This window comes from Drosophila melanogaster, chromosome 2R, assembly GCF_000001215.4.
Source record: "Drosophila melanogaster chromosome 2R".
In the NCBI taxonomy this organism is placed as follows: Eukaryota; Metazoa; Arthropoda; class Insecta; order Diptera; family Drosophilidae; genus Drosophila; species Drosophila melanogaster.
The window spans coordinates 18,404,341-18,421,354 of record NT_033778.4 but is presented as its reverse complement, the minus strand read 5'-3'; the positions used below and the strand labels follow the sequence as shown (position 1 = coordinate 18,421,354).

Sequence of the window (17,014 nt, the reverse complement as noted above, 5' to 3'; positions counted from 1 at the left end):
GTGCACATAACTACACACAAAAAATTCACAAAATCGCTTAAGTAAATACGTAATGCGTAATAAACGTTCAAACAACAGAAATGGGTCAAATTTTACTCACTAAAAGCTCCAATCTTCGTTATCGATTGTAATTAAACTTGTTGCAGCTCGGTGAGAAACTAAGTTAGTTATCGACGCTGTGACACCACTACCTAGAGCTGCCAGATCGCGCCTTTATTCAAACAGAAAAGTTTCGGTTTAAAACTTTTGTATTTCAAAAGAAATAAGACATACGGTTGTATCTGCTATATCTGGGTTGAAAATTATAGTTAGAAATCGAATTGTTAATGAAAATATTTTGTTTTGCAGACAGCAATTGCCATTTGGCCGTCGACTCTTACATTTGATTTTGTCCGTTAATATAGGAAAATATATACATTTGATATAGTTTGTATTTTTACGTTCTTAGAATTACTAATGCAGTTGTTGTAAATATGTATGTATATTTTTAAAAATTTACAATATCAGGTCTGTTATTCTTGGTGTTATCATATTTTTTTTTAACAGAAGCAATCGAAATACTAAACAAACGTGAAACAAAATAAAAATGTTGCAAAAAAAAAGCAAAAAATTCGTTTACGATTTTTATTGGTTTTATATGGTTTTTTGTTTTTATTGAATAGTAATAGTAAAAAATTAATAATTTTTCTTATACTTTGTGTTTCAACTGTCAGATATTGCGCGGTGTAGAGTTGAGAAAACTGAAAAACCATCACCCGATACTCGTACAAAGTACTGGAAGAGTTCCAAATCTTTTACTTGCTTTTGACAATTTACACCGCGGCGCAAAGAAAATTATTTAAGTGGAAAATATAAGTCGAAAACAATTTAATATAAATCAAGGGGATTGCACAAAATTAAAATGTCGATACTCATTTTGAAATGTGAACAGAGTCGGTGTGTGTGTGTGTGTGTTTTTCGGGTTCTGTATCATGGCTGTGTGTATGGTAGAACGCTAGAGGATTAGGGAGTAGGAGTAGGAGCAGGCGTGCGGGTAATATAGTTATTAAATTTAGGTAAGGTTTATATTTGCTGTTCAAATAAATCGCCATCTCCACTTCCACTCTCGCCCCGCAACGTAAGAAACGTTTGTACAATACAATCAACGTTCATTTAACATTTACTTTCGCATAAATCATAATAATCATCACTTAATTGGGAAGGGTTTAAATGGAAATTCCGAATACGAAAATTGAGTATGGTGTAATCAAAACGGGGGGTAGATAGAAGGTAAATGTAAATAATTAACATTTTATGCTTAAAATTACATTCGTTCTTGAACGTGCTTCGCTAGTCAGTTTTAATTCAATTAACAAACCATTTTGCTGAACTTTCTGCTTACTTTTAGGGAGCTTCAACTAATTAGAATATTATGTGTTGCAATGAAGAATGGTTATATAAAAAGAAATTGGCAATTAAGTGTTTTTTATATATAAAGTGGCCGGGGTTTGGCCAACACATCGGGGAACGGAACTGAAGGCGTGGTCAATTGTCTGTTTCGATTCTCGTATTCTATATGTTGTATAAATGCAATTTCATATGTGTGAGCATGTGTATGTGCCGTTGTGTGTGAGTGTGGGTTTTTGTGTGTTTGATTGATCCTGTATCAAATCATACAAAAATAGTCGTTTTCTATTAACCTGCACAAATTGCGTTGTAGAAAAGCTCCTGGGAGACAACCTATACCATTATTTTTGACACTAGTTTTCGACTAAAGAGATGTCCGCACGACTGCCGCTGCTCTGCCGCTCATTGCCCGATAATCCAATTCAAGTTCCAGTTCCAGCTTCTGCTCCAGCTCCTGGTCCATCTCCAGCTCCGATCCCCGGCGCACCCCGACTTGTAGTATTGCTGCTACTGCTGGCGATCGGGACACTCGGCCCGATGCACTTAGTTTTTGGGGCCCCACACGGAGGTGATAGGCGTGGAGGCCACCGGAGCCCCGCCAGCAGCGAAGTGCGGGAAGTCCTCCTGCGACTGAGTGTTGGGCGCAGTCAGGTTTTTGGCCTGCTTTTGCTTCTCCCACGGTGCGTCTTTGATGACGAATCCGTTCTCGCTGGCACCTGCGGCATCGGATCCAGAACCCTGACCAGTTAGGAAGGCACCAATCGTTGGCGGCGCTATCGCCACGTTATCCAAGTAGTCACGCTCGTAGTCCTCAGCCATGCCGAAGAGCAACTCCTTGACGTTCTCAACGTCCTCTATCTTGCCACTGATGAAGATCGAATTGGGGTTGTCATCATCAGCTGAGAACTTGATGTTCACCTGATGGCATTAATGGTTTATTGGTTAATACAGAAATTAAATCCATTAAAGCAATATCTTGAATTAAATTTTCAGGGAAACATACCTTATTATCCTCGATGATCTTGCGAATGGTGCGTCGGCGTTGGCCAATGAGGTGGGGGTGGATGCGTTTATCGATCTCGATAACCTCGCGATGAAGTGTCTCGGGGTCGCCAACAATCTCTAGGATGGCATCGCGGGCTGCCTCCGCATTGGCCTGGTAGCCGGTGATAGAGATGATGCGGTCATTGGGTTCATCCCGCTTAGGCAGCGAAATGATGACGTCGTGATCGGCACGCAGCTTGTTAATCACAGCGCCATGACGACCAATGAGCTTCGAATGGAATTCCGTATCTACGTCCACCTGGAGAACAAAGGAGCGCAGCTCACGATCGGCCCTATCAGCCTCGTAATCCTCAATCATTTTCACCAGCGCTTCGCGGGCCTCGGCGACGCGAGCGGGCGTACCGCAGACCTTGATCACATCCGACTTAAGCTCACTAGGTGGCAGCTCTACGTGCACATCGTGCTTGGACATAAACTGACGCACATTGGCACCGCGCGGTCCGATGATGGTACGATGGAGGTCGAAAGGCACCGACAACTCCTCCTCGATGGGGATAAGATCAAGCAGAGCCTGTTTGGCGGCCTCGCACTTCTCAATTCTGCCCGTGATTCGGATAACATCGCACTGACGAACCGGCTCCTGTTCGGCTTCCTTCTCTACTTCCTGCTCTCCCTCCTGGCCTTCATTCTCGCCTCCATTCTCTCCGCTGCCTCCGTTGGTCAGACCCTCGACGGGTTCGGTGGCATCACGATCAGGGAACTTGATCTGCACATCGAACTCAAAGGTGACTTGTTGAACCTTAAATCCACGTGCGCCCATGATGGTGCGATGATGACGCTGTGGAATCACCACCTCGATGGTGGTCTGCGCTTCCAGATCGGCGACGATCTCCTCGATGCGCTGGCGGGCCGCTTCAATGCAGTCCTTGGCACCCTTGATCGTCACCTTATCGGAGTTGATGCCGACACGGGGGAAGGAGATCATCACGCCGCCGCACTCCTCCGAAATGCGGTGCAGGATGAAGCCACGCTTGGCCACGAAGTGCTTGTGGTGCTTGGGATCGACAGAAACCTCACCTTCGGTTACTTCGTCGCACTCCTTGATGATCGCCTCCAGCTGCTCACGGGCCTTCTTTACGCTTTCTTCCTTGCCAATGATGGTGATCACTTCCTTGTCAGTGTCCTCGTTTGAAGGGAAGATAATGCGGGCACCAGTGGCATCGCGAATCTTACGGATAGAAGCGCCATTCTTGCCGATCAGGAACTTGTGGTGTTGCTGCTTGGCGCGCACCTCGGCGGTAAAGGAAGCCAGCTGCCGTTCGTTGGCCAGCTCCAATAGCTGAACCTTAGCCTTCTCCACATCGTCCTTGGGACCGCGAATAGTGACCTGAATTTAAATAGGAACCATTAATAAAAAGCCTCTCTATCGTAATCGTAATAACCCAACCTTATCGCTCTTGGAGTCGCTGTTGGGGAACTTGATAGAAACACCACCGCATTCCTCCATGATCGAGGAGATGAGTTTGCCGCCAGTGCCGATGATTGAGTTGTAGTACTTGGGCGGGATTTGCACCTCCTCGGTGACAATGTCGGAAAGCTCGTTTTGAATCTTTTGGATACGTTCCTTCGCCTCGAGCACGTTCTCCTTCTTGCCGGTGATTACGATCACTTCGTTGGTGTCACCCTCGGCAGGCAGATCAATTTTAGTCTGGGTCTCATCGCGGATCTTTTTGATGTTAGCGCCGCCCTTGCCAATAACGAACTTGTGGAACTGCTTAAAGATGGGCACCTCGATAATGTGCGACGATTCCTGAATCTCCTTGACCAGCTTAAGCAGATCCTTGTGACACTTGTCCACATCCTCCTTGGGTCCGCGCAGCTTCACAATATCGGTATTCTCCTGGGGCGTAGGTATCGTGATTGTAACCTGGCGGTAGCGGTCCTTCACCTCGCGAATCTTCTCGCCCTTAGCTCCGATAATAGAACGATGGAGACGGCGGTCGATGATCACATCCTTCGATTTTTCGTTTTCCAGTTTGTCGATTTTTTCTTGTAATTCAAGCTGCGCCTGCCGTACTCCCTCCTTGGGACCCTCGATACGGATGTTGTTCTGGCCCTCGCGCTCTTCGATGTTAATGTTAACCTTCAGTTCATCCTTCAGGCGATTTACGTTGGCTCCAGCCTTACCGATGATGTGCTTGTAGTACGAAGGATTAACCGTCATCACCTCGAATGTGAAGTTCTCCTCGTAGTTTTTGATGATTTCGGACAAGTAGGCTACAGCCCTGTCAACGTTCTCGGGATCTCCCTCCAGCTTGATCTTGTCTTCCAGGCAATTCACGTTCACGTTGGGGCAGTCCTCCTCCAGCTGCTTCATGTTGGCCCCCTTGCGACCGATCACATACTTGTGGATCCAATGTGCCGCATTGATCTCCACAGACTTGACCGAGTTGGACTTTTGGTAGACAACGGTTAGGGCATTTCCCAAAGCCACTTGCGGCCCACGCAAAGTGATCGTCTCCGAGGGGGAGTCATTGGGAGGCATCTCTACAGACACACCGGTCAACTGCAGAATCTCGGCGATGGTGGAGCCCTTCGGACCAATGACATATCGGTGCTTGGGCTTAGCTACCTCCACACTGACGGTAGAGCACTTCTTTTCCATATCCTTGTAAATGGCCTCCACCTTGGCCTTTGCCGCTGCGACCGCGTCCTTCTCGCCCGAGATGACGATCTCGTCCTTCTGAACCTGCTGCGGCGGCACGTTGATCCTAGCGCCGGTCTCCTCCTGCAGCTTATTTAGGTTCTCGCTGTAGGGGCCCACGATGAAGGGATGGTAAACTTTGGGCACCGTGATGCGGTCCGATGACTTCTTGTACTGCTCGGCTGACAGCTGACGGATCTCCTGCTCGGCCTGGGCAATACCCTCCTTGGTTCCGGCAATCGTGATAAACTCGCTCTCATCGCTCTGGCTGGGGATGTTGATGCGCGTCGCAGTAACACGCTCGATTTCGCGCAGCCGTTGGCCACCCTTGCCGAGGATGACGCGGAAGTGCTCCCGAGGAACGGTCACCTGCCGACTGGCCTGAGTGGAGAAGCCCATAAGAATCTTACGGCGGGCATCGAGCAGCTCGCTCTGCTTGCCCTTAATCAGGAAGGTCAGCGACTGGTTCTTGCCGCTCACAATCTCGATCTGGGCTCCGGTCTCCTTGGTGATCTGCTGGCAAATACGCTTCGACTCGCCTTCGCCAAACTTCTCCGACTCCGTGGACTTGCGCTCCTTGCAGGGAACATGCACAATCTGTTACAAAAAAAATTGAAATCCATAGAATCAGAACCAAATCAATGTATGTCTTTTTCGAGCTTACATGAGTTTTTTGGGAACTCGTCACACGAGCTAGAGTCGAACCGGAAGCTCCGGATTGCGATTGAGCCGAAGTGTTGGCCGGCAGGGCCGGAAACAGGTCGTCGTAGCTAAAGGCGGGTGTGGCATTGCCAGTTCCGCCGCTAGTGGTACTAGTGGGCGTGGCCACTGAAGTTGGCGAGGATGGTTGCTGCTCGTTGGCCACCTGCTCTTGGCCATTAATGAGAGCGATGGGCTGCTGCTCGATGGTAGTTGCTGCATGATGATTTTGGTTAACAATTGCTTGATAATATTTAGCCTTCGAAGAACTCACCGTTGTTAGTTTCCTCCATCACTGCTGCTGCTTGCATTACTTAAAAAAAGAGAAAAGTCCTTTTTCGTTCCAAGTCGTTTACAGTACACTGAAATTGAAAAGTAGAAGATATCTTATCAAGTGCATTAAAACGTTTACATCATACTGGACCCTATAAATGAACCTTGTTTATCAGCCAGCGATAAAGCAAACAACCAGGAAGGAAAAATTTCTAGGGGATTATCGAAGTGCTGGTCGATCAATCAAAGAACAAATAGTTAAATGGCATTCTTATTTTGGCAAACATGGATTAAAATAGGCCCGTTTAGCTACAGTTTTCATCTGTTTCTGTTGTCAGTCGCCCGCAGACTTACCAAAATCGCAGATAGTTGATAAGTGCGACCTCCGAGGACCCGCATTTGGCTGCGACCAACTGATAAGGAACTACATAAGTACATACACACTTTAGGACCGCTTGGCTACAGTAAACAAATTAGTACAAAGATAATTCATTGGATATGCGGCGTGACTTATGTACAGGAAATCTAACAAGTTGCGTTACTATTGCTTTCTTATAAAAACGTCAAAAGTTTGCAATTTTTTGTTTGCTGTTTTCCATTTCTTCTTAATTTGTGAATGGAAGAAATTTCCAATAACATCCAATACTACATTTAATAAAATATCTATTAAATTAGATCATAAATTATTCATTGAATTCACCTCTGTAGCTTATATTCGTAAAGTTTCCTTCGACTGAATGCAGAATCATTCCGGGAAACCATGTTGCATGCCCCACTGTAAACAGTGCGTGTCCAAAGGGGGTGCATGAAATGGATTTTCTGGCGTTGATAAACCGAAATAGTCTCTTTTCAAACGAGCTTTCTGCACCACAGCCTGAAACTAAGGCCACGTAGTGCTTGGATCTGCGAGATGAGTGCTCGACACAACTCTCCGCTTTTCGGTGGTGATAAGTGGACGCGGCCGATGGGCCACGCAGGCAGATTCCGGGGCTGAGTGATAACTATCGGCCGTTCTGGCTGATAAGCTCAGTCGTCCGATTGCCACCAAGATATTGTGGTACGTACACACACAAACACACAATGCTACAAGTGCGCTTTCCGAAATTTAGGCTGCTATCAGTCGGATTTCGATTGGGTGAAAGGTTGGGGCCTCGCGAATGAGAAAGAGAGATCTCAGCCGAGGAGCAGCAGAGACCATGCACTTGTTCGACCAAAGCTGTTTTCTAAATCCATGCCCAACGAGTTTTCGTAGCCTACATTTTCCTCTCTACCGAAAGAACAACAAAGATATGTCTGTCTCCTCTCTGTTAGTTGTGTCTTTGTATGTGCGGACAGCGGCGGTGGCAGGGTATGTGTAAAGGGGGCCTCTTACTTTTAAATCATACGGTTTTGTAAATTTCAATGAAAGCTTAATACATTTATATATTACAGATAACAATGACAACTGCAAGTGACACCAGATCATTATCCCTAACATTTAATAATAGTTTTTCATTTCAGAATTAATTTCCCAAAAAAATAATCACCTAACGACGAATCTGTTTGTGCTCATGAAAAATGTGTCAAATACAGAGACAAGAGCACGAGAGCGACAGGAACAGGGAGAGGAGAGAGCGAGAGCTTGACGAAGTAACTTAACGGAGCAGGGGAGCAGCTCCATATAAAACCGGATGATAGCCGGCAACTACAACAAAACGATCGAGCAGTGCCAGTGGTGTATTGTATGCATGTGAGTGTGCTGTGCCTGTGTGCCTGCACATTTCTGTGTCGCTCTTTTTCTTCTTCGGGAATACGGTTGTGTGTGTGTGTTGCCACCTTTCGAGAAGGCACAGGTAAAAAACGAAAACAAGCAACATACCTACATAGCAAATACCATCGTTCATACGTTCGTATGTGACGCCTGCAGCGACGCTGACGTCGACAAATGAAGACAAAGCACAATAACAATGCGCTAAAGTTCAGCTTTAAACAAAAAACCAAAAAAAAAAAAAACATATATACAAAATTGGTATGCACATATCGGATGGATTCTTGTTTCTGTAATTTCGATACAAAGATCCCAAAGACCAAAAAAAGAAAAGCTTGACGTAGTCAGTTTTAGGCATGAAACCGTTAACTTGGACGACATTTGTTGTCTTTTTTTTGGCAAAACACTTGTGTAAAATGTTAAACTATGCAAATTAACTCTAGGCAAAGGTTGTTCAACTTACGGTACTGTAAAATCCAAAAAATCCGGCCGAGTTTACTCTCCTTTGACCAAATCCAGTTTGATAACTTGGGTGTCTGCTGGAAAAGCCGAAAAACAATTGCTTAAAATTAATGCAATTAGCGGATGCAGAAGATCGGATCGTGGCATCACCAGGATGAATGCCCTACAAATCATTTAGTCAGTCATTCTGCGTTATGCACATCCCCAATAGAAAGTCTAATGTTATTTGTCGCAGAGAGCGCGTTGTTGCAGAGAGCACGGTGAAGGAAGGGGAGGGGGGCAGCATATGCGGGCCACTTATTGGACAATTGTTTTTGTGGCAGCAGCGGAGGCAAAATTGGAGCAGCGCGTGGGCGTGTTTGTGTGCGTCTGTGTGTGTGTGTGAGAGTATGGAAATGCGGAAATCAGTGCCGTATGCTTTCCAGGTGAAAGGTTGTGTGGATCCTCTTTTCCGGCACGGGGCGGGGCCTTAACTCTGCCTCCCCCTCTCGAAAAATAGGAAAATTAAAGTAAAAAAAAATAAAAGGCAGCACGCGCGCCTTCCAATCGGACAAATATGCTTATATATGCACGCTCACACGTATGCACGGGATTTTACGTCCCTATGTGAGCGTGTGGGTCGTCGACGTCGCCGACTTTTGTGACTGTGTGGGTGAGCGCGAGTGCGCCGTCCGTGTGTATTATCAACCATTGAAAAACACGTTGTTTTTCGCCGACCGCACACAAATTTGAAGAAAAATTAGCGGCCCGAATTTTCTTTCATCGTTTTTTTTAATTCGCCACTGCCGTCTCTTCTTCTTCTGCTTGCTCTGCCGTCGCCGCCCCACCGCTGCCGGCCCTTTATAACTGTAAATCCGTGCACTCTCTTTCGCTCGCCGCAACTTATGCAATTCCGGCTGCAATTATACCGCCGCACGGATCACCGAGCAATGTGAGTTGATTTTCGCACTGGAATCTTGGTAAATTCACACCCAGACTTTCTATTGGAAGGCAGAACGCACGGACGCGGAACTCAACGTTACCGACTCCAAGTAAAATGTGAATGAACATGAGCGAACGTGGCAAATAGAGATGGGCGATACGCCGCAGCGGGTGCAGGGTTGTCGCTCTTACCAATCGCAAGCGCGAACTGTCAAATCGAACTATCGACTATTGGGTCTATTACCATGGCCTTCTTTTGGGGATTTTCAAAAATTAATTAAAGAATTATTCAATAGTAACAATAAAAAAAATATATTAAAAAAAAACTTAGACAACAAACACCAGTTTTTAAAGATGATAATCGTTATTATGGGGGTTTCCTTATATGCAAATTAATAAAGATTAGATATAAATGCTTAAATTTTTTCCTTATATGCACATAATGATTAAGAATTAAAATTCAAATGTTAAGTTTTGTATGTTAGTCAAATATAATTGATTTTTTCAATCAGACGGAAAAGACAAGAAATGCTATTTAGTTGAATTTCTTAATAAAACTAAAAATTTTTAGTTGTAAGTGAAATATCGGTTGATAATCGGCTCGGAATATCGATAGTCAGGTCCATCCTTGGCCTACCACCACCAAATTGAAAAAGAGCAAAGAAACACAAAGGCAAAAAACTCCCCAATCTGTGGAATTTCCGGAAGCGAGAGCACATTCAAAGCTACCAGTTATCAGCGAGCAGCATGTCAAAGCTCAGGAACCTGTTGCCCACAATCTTTGGCGGGAAGGAGGCACAGAATCCGACACCCGTCGAGGGACGCCTGGAAAAGGACGCAGCTCCCGTGGACGACAACGAACCAGATAACAACAACAGCGGAGCCCTGGCGCTGCCCTCCACCGCTGGCACGCCCACAGCCTCCTCGGATCTGACCGAATCCGTGCTGCGCGAGCTCAGCGACCCAAACTACAATTCAATGGATGTGGTGCATTCCGCCAATATTCCGGGCACTCTCAGTAACGTCCAGACAAACAACACCATGAACGTACACAGCGCCCAGCAACAGGTGGTCATGAACTTCTCGAATGCCAATAATCTGCACTTCGGCTCCGTCTACAACTTCAACCAAAACTTGAGCGCCTGCAGCTCGCGAAAGGGTAGCACCAGTACCGCAGAGGAGTCGGTCGCCTCTCCAGACGGTAAGCCGCGGGCAAGTGCGACGCGCAAAACGGTCAGCATTGTGGCCATGATGCAGTCACAAGAGGAACCGGATGTGCGCCTGCTCGATGTGGTTTCCACGCACTTGGGCGAGGGCTGGAAGCAGGTGATGCGGGATCTTGGCATGTCGGAAGGACAGATCGACCAGGCCATAATCGATCACCAAATGCATGGCAATATTAGAGAGGTAAGGCCCCTGAAGTTTAAACTTCTCTTATTTGTTGTTGAATGTTGATTCAAGAACAGAACATACAAACTCAAATTAGTATGTAAAACAACAGACTATGCTAAGATGATTGTGACGCATCAGACTAATTTAATGACTCAAATACCACTATTTCTGTTAGATTTCATTGCTTGACACGAATGGATTGTTCAACTTAAAAAAAAAAATAATATAAATTAGCTTACATTATTGTGAGCTATTTATTTTATATAATACTGATAGTGATTCCACTTGTTTGTCTGATTAGATTGCAAGTTATGGTGTATAAATGTCACAACTCTGTTGTTAGAGTACCAGAAGATTTTAATGATTTTTAAGAGTTAGAAAATCAATCATAAAATCAGAAAATAACACTTTGCTTTGTGTCTACGTCTATAGGTGATATACCAGCTGTTGCTCCAGTGGATTCGAAGCTCGGCGGACGGTGTGGCCACCGTTGGACGACTTACTACACTGCTGTGGGAGTCCCAGCATCGCGACTGCGTGCAGCGCATGAAACTGGTTTGGAAGGCACTGGAGAAGCGCAAGACAAACAGCTAGTCAGTGAGTGAAACTTGCTAGCAAAGATTCCAGAACGAAAACGATGCATTCAAAGTGGCCCCTTGATGTCCAAGCCAGCCGGATGGTGAAAACTGGAAATGTTTAACCCACCAACTTTTGCTAAATTCAGAGCGGCCTTTGACAGAAGACATCGAGTGGTAGAGAGAAGAGACGAACACGGGATATATGTGCAATATTTGATTTATAAATCCAACCTATCGAATAAGTGCGTAGAATTGCATTAACTGTTATTACTGCAGTTTAATCTTTAAGTTGTGATACTTGTGTCGAAAAAAAAAACCAGCTAATTGAGCTGGTATTTAAAAGCATTTTTGTAAAGTTTATACAAATAGAAGCTTTATTGTTACGTAATCAGAACACGTTGCGTTTGTAACCTTTAAGCTAGTGCAAACAATTACACAATCTTTGTGATCTTCGAACTGAACATGTCGATCAACATCTGTGCCCCATTGCCATTGAGCGACTGGTAATTGGGCTGTGCGGCCATTCTGTCTAGCCAGCCGTTTAACTTGGGATAGCGCTTGGCATCGATAGCGGCCAATCCCACTAGGCTGGAGACCGAGGAAACTACACTGTAGTCGGCGATGGTTATGACCGGTCCGCAGAGGTAAGCCTGATTACCGATGAACGCTTCCAGAAAGTCATAGGCCTCGTAGATGGCATCAATCTGGGAACGCGGCACCTCAGTTATGTTCTTGTAGAACAACGGAATGGCTATGTTCCGGATGCAGCCCTGGAATAACACACCCGACTCAAAGTGCAGGCGCTGATCAACGAGTGCGCGTTTGAAGTAATCCTTGGGATACAGGTCATCACTCTTGGCATAGCGTCTAACCAGATAAGCGCAAATGGCGTGACTCTCCCAGATGAACTTGCCATCGTCCTCCAGCACGGGTACCGTGTGCTGCGGATTCTTCAGGCTGAACTCCTTCGTCTTGTGCTCACCGGCCAGCAGGTTCACCAGCCTATACTCATACTGAAGGCCCAGGGCGTCGAGGGTCAGTTTGCATGCTCGCACCGGCGGACTAGCCTCTACGCCGTACAGTACTAATTTTCCCATCGCTTCAGGTGTCCGCTCGCCTTGGCTGTTGACTTGAAACTAAACCAGCTCCGACTATCGCAATTATCGATCGGATGAACTTACAGCTCATTTTATTTCAATTTATATACGCTACTTGCGTATTCCATGCTGACTCACTCTTGTCGTTCGAGATAATTAGCGTTCCTTCTGATTGGCATAATATTTATTTGAATATGCCATTTTTAGAGGGATTCTGTGTTCTTGAAGACAAAACACCTATCTATTATCAGCATTTTCAGCAAAGCTATCTTTGCTTGTAGGATCGATTAGGTAATCTCCATGGACGAGTTCGACTGAGCCACTCCATGAGGTGTTAAGTGTTTTGGTTTGTCTTATCATATTTGTTTGAAATGTGATGGAAAATTCTTCCACTTGACCTGTTTAATTTGTCTTCTTACAACCGAATCAGGTGGCGATTTTTAAAACTGTCTATTATCATAAAATAAAAATCATAAGATAACAATATTTGAAGAATAGTCTTAATAATGTTTTATACAATTATTAAACATTATTATTACAATTATATACTAAGAATAAATTATTAAGTTGAGAAGGTAAAATTGAATTTCTTGAGGAGGGTCACCAAATCCCGGGCACCTTTGCCACATGCCTCCTCGTAATAGGGTAGTTCCTCAATCCTCTTGATCCACGCAGTTATATTGGCGTATTTTACTGTATCGATGACCACGAATACCGCCAGTGCGGTAATCGATGTGATTAGGCTAAAATCCGCGATGGTCAACTGATCACCGGCAATGAAATCGTGTCCGGTGAGAAAAGTCTCTACAAAGTCGTAAATCTCTATGACGGCATCGTAACGCTCCTTGGGAATCGTCGTCTGACCGGTCGCAAAGAGCGGCTTGGTGATGCCTCTCAGTCCGTTGACAAAGACCACGCCGGACTCGAAGTGCAATCGCTGGTCCACCACAGCGCGTTGGAGGAGATCTTTCGGATAAAGAGTATCACTCTGGCCATACTTGGACACCAGATATGCGCTGATTGCGTGTGAGTCCCAGATGAAATGGCCATCGTCCTCTAAAGTGGGCACCGTATGCTGGGGATTCTTCCGCAAGAACTCGGGCGAAAGGGTCTCCTTGGCCAGGGTGTTTATTTTGACGTATTCGTAGGGAATGCCAAGGGCGGCCAAGGTCAATTTGGCGGCCCGAACTGGAGGACTAGCCTCTGTCCCGTACAAAATCAGCTTGGACATGCCGTCTAGAGGTTGAGCCTAGTACTAAAAGTAGAAGCCAAAGAGGCGCCATATTTATTTGATTTGGAAAGAGAACGTTAAAGAGACACATTTTCGCAAGAGAGTTGACAAAAACCTGGCGAGGTGCTCTTTAGTATTTTTATATGTATATTTTCTATTTGTTTATTTTTTGTACTGTACGATTATTTTATTTATAAAGTGTTTAATATATATTAGCAGCATGTATAGATGATTTAATTCGATGCGAAAGTGAAATTATACTCTCTGATGAAGGACTCAAATGTACGAGCACCATTGCCGTTGGCCTCCTCGTAGTAGGGCAGCTTTTGGAGTCTCTTGAACCATGCAGCTATCCGAGGATATTTGGTCGTGTCCACCTTTACGAAGACCTCCAACGAGGACACAGTTGATATGATACTAAAGTCGGCAATCGTAAGCTGATTGCCGGCGACGTAGTCATTTCCAGCAAGGAATTTCTCCAGGAAGTCATAGACCTCAATAATCGCATCGTAACGCTCCTTGGGAATCATCGTTTGCTTACCGGCGAAAAGTGGCTTGGTAATGCTTCTCAGTGCATTAGCGAAGATCACTCCGGACTCGAAATGCAATCGCTGATCCACGACAGCACGCTGGAGGAGATCTTTCGGATAGAGACTGTCCGTTTTGCCGTATTTGGACACCAGATAGGCAATAATGGCATGTGAGTCCCAGATATAATGTCCATCGTCCTCCAACGTGGGCACCGTGTGCTGTGGATTCTTCTTCAGAAACTCCTCAGAGAAGTTTTCCTTGGCCCGAGTGTTTACCTCCACGAATTCGTAGGGAACCTCCAGGGCAGCCAAGGTCAATTTGACGGCACGAACTGGTGGACTTGCCTCCAAGCCGTACAGTATCAATTTGGGCATCTTGTCGCTGGGTAGAGTCTCGTCTATTACTAAACGTCAACAGCGAAGAGTCACTATATTTATAGAATTTCGAAAGAGAGTAATTAAGAGAAGCGAGAGCAGTAGATAAGAAAGTCAGTTAGGTTTTTGCTCTCGCCTCTTCTATTCATTTGTGTCCAAATCAATTATTTCACCACAAAAATTCAAAAGCTCTAGAGTTTTCTAAGCAATTATTTATTGTGACTATATAAACTGTAAAATAATATCATGCTTCGAATGTGAAATTGGTCTTCTTGAAAATGGCCACCAACTGGCGGACGCCCTTGCCATTGGCTTCCTCGTAGTATGGAAGCTGTTCCAGCTTTTTGATCCAAGCACCGATCCTGGGATACTTAGTCGTATCCAAGGCCACGAAGGCCTCAAGGGAGGCCACCGATGAAACGAGACTGAAATCCGCAATGGTCAGTTGATTGCCAGCAATGTAATCCTGTCCCTTGAGAAAAGTTTCCACAAAATCGTAGATCTCGATAATGGCATCGTATCGCTCCTTGGGTACTTTCGTCTGTCCCTGGAAGAGCACTGACTTCGATATGCTCCTTATGCCATTGGCAAAGACCACTCCGGATTCAAAGTGCAGCCGCTGATCCACAACAGCCCGCTTGAGAGGATCTTTCGGGTATAGGGCATCGGAATCGGCATATTTCGAGACCAAATAGGCAATAATGGCATGCGAATCCCAGATGTAGTGACCGTCATCCTCCAGGGTGGGCACCGTATGCTGTGGATTCTTCTCCAGATATTCCGGTGAAAGTTGGGCACGAGCCACAATGTCAACGTTTACATATTCGTAGGTTAGGTTTAGAGCGGCCAAAGTAAGCTTAACAGCGCGAACTGGGGGACTGGGGTCCAAACCGTATAAAGTCAATTTCACCATCTTGTCGCTGTGGGGTCTCTTTTCAAACTAACCCATAACTGCCGAATAACTAATATAATATACAAAACTTGGGATCAATGAAAGAGAAAATTTAAGAGAGATTCCGTGTACTTGAAAAAATCTCTATATTTACTGCACTTTACAAGTCAATAATAATATGTATGAATGTGAATATATGTCTAATCATGCATACATATGTATATCTTTGTCATACTAGAATATTCTAGTGTCTTTGGTCATACAAACCCAAATTTTTAAGTATCCTCCTACTCTTTTGAACTCACTTTACTTTTCTTTTTATGTTTATTTTTAACCTATCCCAACATCTAAAATAAAAAAAAAACTGATTAAAAGTATTTTAGCGCGAACATATGAGAGCACTATATGAATCACAAACATAGAACAACAAGTATTCTGTGATAACCGCTTATCATATGTGAAAATGATTACACAGTACTCGGGCAGAAAATACAAGTCATGCTGACAGAGGTTAATAAAATGGAAAGCCCTCGAAAATGTTTGTTGCCGGCAAGAATATATATATTATCTATGTATGTAGCGACATTCTGTAATAGGTTCTCTGTGTACTTAATACACATTTCATTCTCTTGCTACTTTAATGGAACTAACTAAGTTCTCTTGTTTCCTACAGCGATATTTCTCTTAAATCTAAAATATAAAGAGATAAAAAACCGCAATATTTACAAGTTTCCAAATTATTTATTATAATTTCAGAACTCTAGGTTGCAAAGGTGAAATTAGTGGACTTTAGAATGGTCTCCAACTCCCGGGCTCCCTTCGCATTGGCCTCCTCGTAGTAAGGCAGCTTCTCCAAACGCCTGACCCATTCGATGATCCTGGGATATTTCAACCTATCGATCTCCACGAACGCCACCAGCGAGGTAATCGACGAGATCAGGCTAAAATCGGCAATGGTCAACTGATCCCCAGCAATGTAATCATGTCCAGCGAGGAAGGTCTCCACAAAGTCATAGATCTCGACAATGGCATCGTAGCGTTCCTTGGGAATCCTGTTCAGGCCATTAAAGAATAACGGCTTGGTAATGGCCTTAATGCCATTGGCGAAAACCACTCCTGTCTCGAAGTGCAGTCGTTGATCCACCACAGCTCGCTGGAGCAGATCTCTGGGATACAGGGCATCCGAATCTGCATATTTGGACACCAGATACGCGATAATGGCATGCGAGTCCCAAATGTAGTTACCATCATCCTCCAGTGTTGGCACCGTGTGCTCTGGATTCTTTTTTAGATATTCCTCAGAAAGCTGCTCCTGACCCGAAATATTAACGTTTACAAACTCATAGGGCAGCTGGAGGGCAGCCAGAGTGAGTTTGACGGCACGAACTGGTGGACTGGGATTCACACCATATAGAGTTAACTTGACCATGTTTGCACTTTGAGTTAACGTTCTCTACTGACTGATTCTTGGGATCGAGCGCGTACAAATGTTGTTACCAAATGGAAAGGTTAAGAGAGCATGGCTAAGAGACATTTCTAAGAGAATTTTTGTTGGTTCTTGTTGATTGGTCCTTTAAGAGTTGATTCGTGTAGAGAATAACATAAGTTTCAATGAAACATTAAAAATTTGTGTAATTACAAATTCTGTAGATACTGTTCTGCTTAAATTATGCAATCATTTGATACGGTCTAACGGTTCGTCGAACGATAATCGAAATTGTT

General features: G+C 44.7%; 7 protein-coding genes across 15 annotated transcripts; 1 reads left to right on the top strand and 6 right to left on the bottom strand.

Moving 5' to 3' along the window:
• Window positions 1–230: 230 nt before the first annotated feature.
• Window positions 231–9,328, bottom strand: Dp1 (Dodeca-satellite-binding protein 1). 7 transcript variants are annotated; one of them, NM_206163.2, is made up of 7 exons: window positions 9,299–9,328; window positions 8,278–8,353; window positions 6,069–6,156; window positions 5,760–6,010; window positions 3,839–5,692; window positions 2,390–3,778; window positions 231–2,304 (listed from the first exon to the last, which is right to left on the bottom strand). In NM_206163.2, the coding sequence occupies exons 3-7, from the start codon at window positions 6,103–6,105 to the stop codon at window positions 1,930–1,932; spliced, it is 3,906 nt and encodes a 1,301-aa protein (NP_995885.1). In that variant the 5' UTR covers window positions 6,106–6,156; window positions 8,278–8,353; window positions 9,299–9,328; the 3' UTR covers window positions 231–1,929. The 7 variants fall into 7 exon arrangements, with proteins under 7 accessions (NP_995885.1, NP_725785.1, NP_995886.1 ...); NM_166280.2 differs by having other exon boundaries at window positions 613–2,304; window positions 8,999–9,328; NM_206164.2 differs by having other exon boundaries at window positions 613–2,304; window positions 8,278–8,350.
• imd (immune deficiency) lies at window positions 7,756–11,559 on the top strand. Of its 2 annotated transcripts, NM_001299643.1 has the most exons (3): window positions 7,756–7,899; window positions 9,769–10,604; window positions 11,022–11,559. In NM_001299643.1, the coding sequence occupies exons 2-3, from the start codon at window positions 9,945–9,947 to the stop codon at window positions 11,181–11,183; spliced, it is 822 nt and encodes a 273-aa protein (NP_001286572.1). In that variant the 5' UTR covers window positions 7,756–7,899; window positions 9,769–9,944; the 3' UTR covers window positions 11,184–11,559. The 2 variants fall into 2 exon arrangements, with proteins under 2 accessions (NP_001286572.1, NP_573394.1); NM_133166.4 differs by lacking the exon at window positions 7,756–7,899 and having other exon boundaries at window positions 9,823–10,604.
• Window positions 11,520–12,307, bottom strand: GstE9 (Glutathione S transferase E9). Its single transcript, NM_166279.3, has one exon. The coding sequence runs from the start codon at window positions 12,262–12,264 to the stop codon at window positions 11,599–11,601; it is 666 nt and encodes a 221-aa protein (NP_725784.1). The 5' UTR covers window positions 12,265–12,307; the 3' UTR covers window positions 11,520–11,598.
• A 92-nt stretch (window positions 12,308–12,399) lies between these two features.
• GstE8 (Glutathione S transferase E8) lies at window positions 12,400–13,521 on the bottom strand. 2 transcript variants are annotated; one of them, NM_001299642.1, is made up of 1 exon: window positions 12,400–13,521. In NM_001299642.1, the coding sequence occupies exon 1, from the start codon at window positions 13,493–13,495 to the stop codon at window positions 12,827–12,829; it is 669 nt and encodes a 222-aa protein (NP_001286571.1). In that variant the 5' UTR covers window positions 13,496–13,521; the 3' UTR covers window positions 12,400–12,826. The 2 variants fall into 2 exon arrangements, with proteins under 2 accessions (NP_001286571.1, NP_611330.2); NM_137486.5 differs by having other exon boundaries at window positions 12,764–13,521.
• A 145-nt stretch (window positions 13,522–13,666) lies between these two features.
• Window positions 13,667–14,431, bottom strand: GstE7 (Glutathione S transferase E7). The gene has a single exon (NM_137485.4). The coding sequence runs from the start codon at window positions 14,398–14,400 to the stop codon at window positions 13,729–13,731; it is 672 nt and encodes a 223-aa protein (NP_611329.1). The 5' UTR covers window positions 14,401–14,431; the 3' UTR covers window positions 13,667–13,728.
• Window positions 14,432–14,593: 162 nt separating this feature from the next.
• Window positions 14,594–15,344, bottom strand: GstE6 (Glutathione S transferase E6). The gene has a single exon (NM_137484.4). It carries the CDS (start codon window positions 15,311–15,313, stop codon window positions 14,645–14,647), a length of 669 nt encoding a protein of 222 aa, NP_611328.1. The 5' UTR covers window positions 15,314–15,344; the 3' UTR covers window positions 14,594–14,644.
• Window positions 15,345–16,016: 672 nt separating this feature from the next.
• Window positions 16,017–16,750, bottom strand: GstE5 (Glutathione S transferase E5). Its single transcript, NM_137483.3, has one exon. The coding sequence runs from the start codon at window positions 16,719–16,721 to the stop codon at window positions 16,053–16,055; it is 669 nt and encodes a 222-aa protein (NP_611327.1). The 5' UTR covers window positions 16,722–16,750; the 3' UTR covers window positions 16,017–16,052.
• Between the last annotated feature and the right edge of the window lie 264 nt (window positions 16,751–17,014).

What these genes read in the sequence shown, in the direction of transcription:
- GstE8 (NM_001299642.1), bottom strand. Translation starts at nt 13,495, where the DNA reads ATGTCCAAGCTGATTTTGTACGGGACAGAGGCTAGTCCTCCAGTTCGG.
- GstE5 (NM_137483.3), bottom strand. Translation starts at nt 16,721, where the DNA reads ATGGTCAAGTTAACTCTATATGGTGTGAATCCCAGTCCACCAGTTCGT.
- GstE7 (NM_137485.4), bottom strand. Translation starts at nt 14,400, where the DNA reads ATGCCCAAATTGATACTGTACGGCTTGGAGGCAAGTCCACCAGTTCGT.
- GstE6 (NM_137484.4), bottom strand. Translation starts at nt 15,313, where the DNA reads ATGGTGAAATTGACTTTATACGGTTTGGACCCCAGTCCCCCAGTTCGC.
- imd (NM_001299643.1), top strand. Translation starts at nt 9,945, where the DNA reads ATGTCAAAGCTCAGGAACCTGTTGCCCACAATCTTTGGCGGGAAGGAG. An exon ending in TGCATGGCAATATTAGAGAG is followed by an intron (nt 10,605 to 11,021) that starts GTAAGGCCCCTG and finishes CTACGTCTATAG; the next exon opens with GTGATATACCAGCTGTTGCT.
- GstE9 (NM_166279.3), bottom strand. Translation starts at nt 12,264, where the DNA reads ATGGGAAAATTAGTACTGTACGGCGTAGAGGCTAGTCCGCCGGTGCGA.
- Dp1 (NM_206163.2), bottom strand. Translation starts at nt 6,105, where the DNA reads ATGCAAGCAGCAGCAGTGATGGAGGAAACTAACAACG. An exon ending in GATGGAGGAAACTAACAACG is followed by an intron (nt 6,011 to 6,068) that starts GTGAGTTCTTCG and finishes ATCATCATGCAG; the next exon opens with CAACTACCATCGAGCAGCAG. An exon ending in GCGACTCCAAGAGCGATAAG is followed by an intron (nt 3,779 to 3,838) that starts GTTGGGTTATTA and finishes ATTTAAATTCAG; the next exon opens with GTCACTATTCGCGGTCCCAA.